The 9528-nt window shown below is 37.4% G+C and overlaps 1 protein-coding gene and 1 non-coding gene across 2 annotated transcripts in view; both read right to left on the bottom strand.

Annotated features, from left to right (window-relative positions):
• fat4 (FAT atypical cadherin 4) overlaps window positions 1–9528 on the bottom strand; it is a 132464-nt gene that overhangs the window by 50252 nt on the left and 72684 nt on the right. The window contains 2 exon segments of the mRNA XM_016518309.1: window positions 2055–2316; window positions 8860–8991. Of these exon segments, the coding sequence (XP_016373795.1) occupies window positions 2055–2316; window positions 8860–8991 (394 nt within the window).
• On the bottom strand, window positions 94–164 carry trnag-gcc (transfer RNA glycine (anticodon GCC)). Its single transcript has one exon. It is a non-coding gene; the product is annotated as a tRNA-Gly (tRNA).

The following is a 9528-nucleotide window of genomic DNA, read 5'->3' as shown; positions in this document are numbered from 1 at the left end:
TCCCCCCACCTACAATTCCTGCCGGTACGAGACTCGAACCCACAACCTTTGGGTTACGAGTCCGACTCTCTAACCATAAAAGGAGGCTGCTCTTGCATTGGCCGGGAATCAGACCCGGGTCTCCCGCGTGGCAGGCGAGAATTCTACCACTGAACCACCAACGCTTCAGCTTATAATAAGTGCCAATTCAGGGTCCGCATGTATAAAACTTCTCAGAAAAGCTTTGACTTAAAGGGGTCATATGATGCGATTTTAAGCCCGGCCTCAGCTCACGCTAAGCCGCGGCTTCTGCTCACGCTAGGCCGCCGTGTTTTTCGTTGTGAAATGCGAAACTATTTTGTTTGGTCTTCCAAAAGAGGACACGACTACAAATCAGTGGATTTGTAGCAACAAATGCCTCTTTTGTAATAGGTTTTTATGTTTTTGTCTCATTGCTCCCGCCGGGACACGGCATCAACAGTATGGTGAGGGGCGTAACATTTCCGTCACATGCTTGAGGTATTCGGCCACAACCAACGCACTGAATAGCTGGCCAATCACAGCACACCTCACTTTTCAGACCGATGAGCTTTGTAAAAATCGACGCGTTTCAAAAAGGCGGGGCATAGAGGAGAAACAATAATGTACAGTATGTGGAAAATAATGTTTTTTTTTTTTTACTTTAAACTGCATAAACACATTTCCTTACACCAAATGCACAAAATAATGTTCTTTTTAGCAGCATCATATGACCCCTTTAAGTGTAAAAAAATTCTTACTTACAAGTAGGGCTTTTCTAAGAGTAGGAGACTTTTATAAAGAAGCTAAAAGTAACTTTTAGTAAAGTCTTAAGGCCCGTTCACACCAAGCACGATAACTGTAAAGATAACTATAAAGATATAGTTCTAAAAATCGTTCTCAATATTAAACACTAGCAGAGTCCACACCACAGCTATAACGATAAAGACACCGAGAAACGATATCGTTGGAATCAATTCCAGAACGATTTTTTCCTGGCTGATGAAAGATACAAACATTGACAGCCAATCAGAATCCATCCTGCTGTCACGAGCTTGAGAATTTAAAGCGACAGACGCGTGTACTCTTAGAATAAACAGACGATATTGTTTGTTGGTGTGGACTATAATATCATTATCTTTATAGTTATCGTTCTTGGTGTGAGTGGGCCTTAAGACTGACTCTTAAAGCTGGGGTAAGCGATTTTTCAAAAAATCGCTTTAGAAAACTGATTCGGGCCGACTAGCAAAACAAACTTGTAGCCAATCAGCAGTAAGGGGCGTGTCTACTCATGATGTGGAGAAGAGAACTTTCAGTCCGAGCCGAGCGACAGAAAGATAAGAGATGTCGGATAAAAAACAAAAGAGGAAAATGTCTGCGGAACAAAAGAAGGCATAAGGCAAGAAGTAGGACCCATGTAAATATCGAATCCGCTTTCCAGCGCTGGAAAGAACTCGAGCGGAAGGCCTGCGATCGGACGCCGAGGGTGCTTTGTTTCTTCTCGAAAGGTGAGTAACACCGTGTCTGCGCCGCAACAGCTAAAGTCTGTCTAGTACACTGGACACGACAAAGCGACCGTTGAAAATCATTTGAAATTTGTGTCAATACGTCATAAATAGAACGCAGCAGCAGTTTTCTGTCGGGGATTTGTCGTGTCGTGCCGCGACGCAATCCAGTTTAGACCATAGATATGTATATATATCTATGGTGTAGACAGCATTACTGATTATAATGAGTTGTATAGTATTTTGCTGCGCCGCGCCACTCGCATCCGGTGTAGCATCCGGTGTAGACACGGGGTAACATTGGTTTTGCTTTGTTTCACAGAAGAATTAATCGTTGCGTATGTATGTCTGGGGCGGAGCTATCAAAATAGGGGCGATACCCTTTTGGGGTAGGGTTTGTTTTGGTGATTTCAAATGTCAACATTGTCTACGAGAAATCACTTACCCCACCTTTAAGTGTTGAGTGAGGTAATAAGAGCCAGTTCGGTTGATACGAGAGTGGGTTCAGTAGTTCTGACTGCAGATGATCAGATGATGGTGATGGTGTTGTACCTGCGCTGGTGTCCTCGGGGATGTCGAAGGAGTAGACAGCGCGTGAGAAGTGTGGCGTGTGATCGTTGACGTCGCTGACGGTGATGTTGATCCGTACATCAGAGGACTGCAGCCCGTCGTCGGCTCGCACCAGCAGCGAATACTCGGATCTGCGCTCGCGGTCCAGACGCCGGGTGTTCGTCAGCTCGCCAGACTCGGGATCGATGCGGAAGCTGTCGTCTGCGCCGCTGATGATGGAGTACGTCACCAGAGCGTTCGCTCCCTGCACACAAACCACCGACACGTGATCATCTGTCCTCATTTCATATCATGGATTAATGTGAGCACACGATTATGCCGCTTCAGTCACAAGTAGGGTTGCAAAACGGTGGAAAATTTCCAGTAAATTTTGGAAACTTTCCAGGATTTTTTTGAATCTTCTGGGGAATTTTGGAAAGTTTTCGGAAATTTTCCACCTCTTTGCAACCCCAATCACAAACCTCTAACGGGAAAACAAAATTATTTTTCTGCCCCCACTGGCAGACATTTGTTCCTTGTTTTAAGCAAGAACTTTATTTTGATCAGTTTTTCAGAAAACAAGAATGATTGGATATTTGTACTGAAAAACAAGACACAAATACTGAGAAAAGCAATCAAGTCTGTGCGTGATGTCACACGTTTAATTGAAATAATGCTGAAATAAAATAAAATATAAATATTAGATGAAAAACTTTAAAAGAAAATGAGAAATGCGGTCTTTGGCGACTTACTAAAATAAGTTTACATTGAAGCATTAAAATGACTGGAAATAAATAAAAATGAAAACAAGAAAATAAATTAATATTAATTTATAAAAAATAAATAGTAATATTTAATTAAAAACAACTAATAAAAATGGTCAAAATCACATAATAAAATGACAAAAAAAATTAAGAAAATTTAAAATGGAAATAAATAAAGCTAAACTAAGCCAACACTGAAATAAAAAAAAAAAATCATATAAAAAAATAATTTAATTAAAAAAAGAATAAAAATTGTCAACAGCACACAACAAAAAAAACTACTAAAATTAAAATGAAAACTGAAAATATATATAAAAAAGAATTCAAAATCTTAGTAGAAACTATAATATTATATAAATAATACTAAAATAAATAATCTGTACAATAACCATGTCTGTGCATAATGTCAAACTTTCACACATTTACTGAAATAAAATAAAATATGAATATTAGAAGGAAAAACGTGAGAAAATTAGAAATGCTGAAGCATTAAAATCACTAACTGGAAATAAATAGAAACTAAAAATTAACTAAAACAAAAACCGAGATAAATCTAAAACTATTACAAATTTCAACAGCACACACACACAAAAAAAAGTAACTAAAATGAAAAGTGAAAATATAAAAATAAAAGCTAATTCAAAGTACTACTAAAAACTATAATGGTTTATAAATAACACTAAAATAGATGGTGTCTGTGTGTAACGTCACACATGAACTTCAGATTGCAGCAGGACCAATTAGTGAGAGTGAAAGTATTTCATTTCCAGGCTGGTGTCGAGTTTCCTGAGATCAGATCTGCAGAAACACAAACCCAACGCACAACACTGCTCTTCTGAACACACCAACACCCGCTTACAGACTGAGAGAGAGCGAGAGAGAGGGAGAGACATCAGGCGTCTCTTTGAACTGCGCAGATATACAGTTCCTCTATAAATCCAGCTAATGGATCCCCTGATACCTGCGGCTCTCAGACGCTGCACATCTCATCCTGACGAGCAGAGAATAACGCCAGCGACAGATCGGGACGTCTCTGTTTGAGCGCAGGACAATATGAGTTCAGACCGAGACGAAGGCACATCAAAGAGCAGAGGATCAGGATCTGCTTACAGAAACACCACACTATCACCACTCAAACTGTGGAGTGGCATGGAAATGTTGTGGTTTATGAATATGGTAAAGCGTATTTTTGGGGATCTTTTGCATTGTGGATTTTTTTTTTTAGCACATTTTCCTGTAAGGCATAAGACATTTTACTTACTTTTTACACTAAACTATTAAAACAGTTTTGTTATTTGAAATAAAGCTGGAATGCAATATGAATATTAGATTAAACTAGATAAAAACCTCAACTAAATGAAAATGAGAAACGTGGAACTGAATAAAAACTAAAAATTAACTAAAACTGAAATAAAATAATAGTAATATTTAATAAAAATACACATTAGCACATATCAAAATTACTAAAATTAAACGAAAATTAAACTGAACTGAAAAAACTAAAACTGAAAAAAATGTAAAAATTAAACTTAAATAGTAATATTTAATAAAAATACACATTAGCACATATCAAAATTACTAAAATTAAACGAAAATTAAACTGAACTGAAAAAACTAAAACTGAAAAAAATGTAAAAATTAAACTTAAATAGTAATATTTAATAAAAATACACATTAGCACATATCAAAATTACTAAAATTAAACGAAAATTAAACAACTGAAAAAACTAAAACTGAAAAAATTTAAAAATTAAACTTAAATAGTAATATTTAAAAAAAAAAATTACTAAAATTATAAAAATAAAAACTCAAAATATTAATTATATAAACTGTAATGGTATATTAATGATACTGGGACTGTATGGACGAGCATGACAATTAATTAAATTACAGTAGTGATGTGAACCGTATAATTGGCTTCTGGATGTTTTAACATCTATTTATGAAGGTGAAACCATGGTTAACACTTTACCATAAGGTTCATTTTGTTAACATTAGTTAACATTAACAATGAAAAATACTTCTAAAGCATTTATTAATCTTAGTTAATGTTGATTCCAACATTTACTAATACAGTACATAATTAAAATCCAAAGTTGTATCTGTTAATGTTATTTAATGGACCTGAGCTGACATTAACTAATAATGAACAGCTGTGTTTGTATCAACTAACGTTAAAGCTGCAGTTCGTAAGTTTTGCCTCTTTGTCGCCATCTCTGTTTGAAACCTGCAATTGCAGCTGTTTGTGGAATTCTCTTCCTTGCGTGGGTTGTGCTCCGGCTCGGATGAATCTAATGTTTTGAGGTGAATGTGTGGATACTGTACTTCAGGATCACAGATTCTAGCCTAAGTCTTGGAATTTATGACCCAAATAAGAATTCTCACCGTATATTGCCGAGTAACGAGTCTGCCATGTTTGTTCTGACCAACTGAGGAAAAAAGCATTACAATAAATTGCGCTACCAATGGTGATTAAATCTAAAGATCGGTTAGCTCATATCACATCAAACCTTTCAAATTATTATTATTGTTATACTTTATTCTCAAATTGTTAATGTTAACAACATCAGCATTACGTGACTATGTGAATATAGTGTGTATAAGTGAGTAGATTTCAATTTCTGTTTCAATTTCAAGTTCTTTACGGGACAACTTTATGTTTACAGACGTGACGTAATGACGCAGCGGCATGCTCGAATCCGTTGTGAATCGGGCTAATGTAAGGTGATAGTTTCGAACACTGGCTGGTTATGCACTGGCTCAAATATTTATTTCGGATAATTTTTAACCAAAAAAAGTTACGGACTGCAGCATTAACAAAGATTGATAAATACTGTAACAAATGTATTACTCCTTGCTAGTTAATGTTAGTTAATGCATTAAATATAGTTAACAAATGGAAACTTATTGTAAAGTTACCGTTTATCAGTGTGTTGCTCTGTGTGTTTGTATTTGTTGATTTAAAGACCCTAGCAACAGCATAGCAACACCCAGAACACCTTAGCAACTGCATAGTAACTGCATAGCAACAGCCAGAACACCTTAGAAACAGCATAGCAACACCCAGAACACCTTAGCAACTGCATAGTAACTGCATAGCAACAGCCAGAACACCTTAGAAACAGCATAGCAACACCCAGAACACCTTAGCAACTGCATAGTAACTGCATAGCAACAGCCAGAACACCTTAGAAACAGCATAGCAACACCCAGAACACCTTAGCAACTGCATAGTAACTGCATAGCAACAGCCAGAACACCTTAGAAACAGCATAGCAACACCCAGAACACCTTAGCAACTGCATAGTAACTGCATAGCAACAACCAGAACACCTTAGCAACAGCATAGCAACACCCAGAACACCTTAGCAACTGCATAACAACAGCCAGAACACCTTAGAAACAGCATAGCAACACCCAGAACACCTTAGCAACGGCATAGTAACTGCATAGCAACACCCAGAACACCTTAGCAACTACATAGTAACTGCATAGCAACAGCCAGAACACCTTAGAAACAGCATAGCAACACCCAGAAAACCTTAGCAACTGCATAGTAACTGCATAGCAACACCCAGAACACCTTAGCAACAGCATAGCAACACTCAGAACACCTTAGCAACTGCATAGCAACAGCCAGAACACCTTAGAAACAGCATAGCAACACCCAGAACACCTTAGCAACAGCATAGCAACTGCATAGCAACACCCAGAACACCTTAGCAACAGCATAGCAACTGCATAGCAACACCCAGAACACCTTAGCAACAGCATAGCAACTGCATAGCAACACCCAGAACACCTTAGCAACAGCATAGCAACTGCATAGCAACACCCAGAACACCTTAGCAACAACATGGCAACTGCATAGCAACACCCAGAACACCTTAGCAACAACATGGCAACTGCATAGCAACACCCAGAACACCTTAGCAACAACATGGCAACTGCATAGCAACACCCAGAACACCTTAGCAACAACAGCATAGTAACTGCATAGCAACACCCAGAACACCTTAGCAACAGCATAGCAACTGCATAGCAACACCCAGAACACCTTAGCAACAGCATAGCAACACTCAGAACACCTTAGCAACTGCATAGCAACACCCAGAACACCTTAGCAACAGCATAGCAACACTCAGAACACCTTAGCAACTGCATAGCAACACCCAGAACACCTTAGCAACAACATGGCAACTGCATAGCAACACCCAGAACACCTTAGCAACAACATAGCAACTGCATAGCAACACCCAAGCAACACCCAGAACACCTTAGCAACTGCATAGCAACACCCAGAACACCTTAGCAACAACATGGCAACTGCATAGCAACACCATAGCAACAGCATAGCAACACCCAGAACACCTTAGAAACAGCATAGCAACACCCAGAACACCCTAGCAACGTGCAAAAAAACCCCACACAGAGCACATTCTCAATGTCTTGGCGACTCCGAGCTCTGGTTCAGTCAGTCGCTGCATTCAGCTGTGTTTAGTGATTGGTGTCTAGTGGCGTCTTTATCACGCGCTGGCGTGGAGTTTGAGCTCTGGCTGTCCTGTACGGATGTGGGCAGAGATCGGGACAGGAATAACCCTGGACTCCAGTCACACATGCTGTTAGTGGAGCCCAAACATCCCATAATTCCTGCCCATCGTGCCAACATGAGATTCAGTTTAAACTTTTCATTTAAAAAAACACTGGAAATGAACAACAGGAGAGAAAAATCACAGCTCAGATCACAACTGCTTCTCCTGGACTGGTTTATAATGATTTAAAATAGATTAAAAATAGTTACTATAGTTATATGAAAATATCGAATGCATTTAAAACATTTAATAATTAATGTAAATTGTAAACTGACAACTTAATAATTAGATGAATCACAATTAATATTTAAAATAATTCATCTTTTATATTCAGGCTCTTTATCTGATCCACATTATTTTTTAACTATTTTAACTGTACAAAAACACTCGGTTATGCTGTTTGATGTTTCAAACTGGTATTTATCATATTTTAATTTATTATCATAATCATAAACACTGGTTTGTAGTGCAAAAAGTTTTATTTAATGTAATTGTTTGCAGTGATGTGCATGATTAATTGTTCTAAATACCAGTGTTTTTTGATAATATTATTATTGATCAGTATTTTGAATTAGTTTTTATTTTTATATTTTCCATTTTTATTTTTATTTTTGGTAGTTTCAGTAATTCTCTTGTGTTTTTGTCATTTTTATTAATTCTTTTTTTCCAAATCATAATGTCTGTATACTTATTAATTTTTATTTTATTTACACATTTTTAATTATTTTAGTAGATCAAGTTACAACCTAAATGAGAAGTTTTGCATTGGCAATTAGCTTAAATATATAATTTTTAATTATTATAAAAATTAAAAAATTATTTCAGTCCACATATTTTTAAATTAATAGTTTTTCTTATATCTTAAATTTTAGATAAGCAACCAGCAGAAATCAGTTTTATTATTATTTTTTTTAGTTAACATTTTATTTGAAGCAATTTTTATGCTTTCAGTTTTCTTTTTTTATTAGTTATAGTTTTAGCTACAACAATTCTGCTAATGATCTGCTCTCTGAGAAGCCCCGCCCCCCCCAATGCCACCTGACACCAACAGCCAATCATAGCTCACGGCTGGGACTCTATTAGTTATTTGTAGACGTGAGTTTGAGCTCGTGGGAGCGTCAGATTTCTCTCAGCGTTGGGTTTAATAGTTCAGACTGGGAGCTGAACTCGACTGCTCGCTCTCTCAGGGAAACACGCCTCATCTGGAGACGAATCTGTATGTTTGCCAGGCGAGAATCACTGGAAATGAGCTCTAGAGTCTGAATACCATCACAGAACATCAGTCCTCTTTCCTGATGATTAAAATCAATCTAGCTCTGCAGAAACGCGGCAAACGTTGCGTATTGTCTGCGTTGTGTGAGTGTTTGGGGGCGGAGCCACACAGACTCCGCCCACACGTCTGCTAGAGCCATTATCACGTCAATCATCATGACTGACAGCTGTCATCTGTACCTCATCTGCGTCTGTGGCCGTGAGCTGCAGGATCCTGAAGCCGTCGCTGATGTTCTCCTGGATGGTGATGTCTAGCGTGTCGGTGGGAAAGACCGGCGGGTTATCATTCACGTCCTGTAGAGTGATTTCAACCTGAGACCCAGAGAGAGAGAGAGAGACATTAACACCCTCTGTCCAAACATCATTCAGCCTCCTGATATTTACACAGAGACCCAGTGATGAAATAAAACAGCCCGTGAATTACCATTTAATGCAGTTGCCAATAGCATGATAAAAAGACACCAATGTTTTTTTGATTAATCAAAAAAAATTTCTTATATATCTAATATATTTCTAATATGTGACCCTGGACCACAAAACTAGTCTTAAGCGTCAATTTTTCGAAATTGAGATGTATACATCATCTGAAAGCTGAATGAATAAGCTTTCCATTGATGTATGGTTTGTTATGATAGGACAATATTTGGCCGAGATACAACTATTTGAAAATCTGGAATCTGAGGGTGCAAAAAAATCTAAATATTGAGAAAATCATCTTTAAAGTTGTTCAAATGAAGTTCTTAGCAATGCATATTACTAATCAAAAATTAAGTTTTGATATATTTACGGTAAGACATTTACAAAATATCTTCATGGAACATGATCTTTACTTAATATCCTAATGATTTT

The sequence above is a fragment of the Sinocyclocheilus rhinocerous genome, unplaced genomic scaffold (genome assembly GCF_001515625.1).
Source record: "Sinocyclocheilus rhinocerous isolate Xijiao unplaced genomic scaffold, SAMN03320098_v1.1 scaffold1439, whole genome shotgun sequence".
Classification (NCBI taxonomy): Eukaryota; Metazoa; Chordata; class Actinopteri; order Cypriniformes; family Cyprinidae; genus Sinocyclocheilus; species Sinocyclocheilus rhinocerous.
Note: the sequence above shows the minus strand (reverse complement) of the source record. Positions and strands in the feature narration are given on the sequence as shown.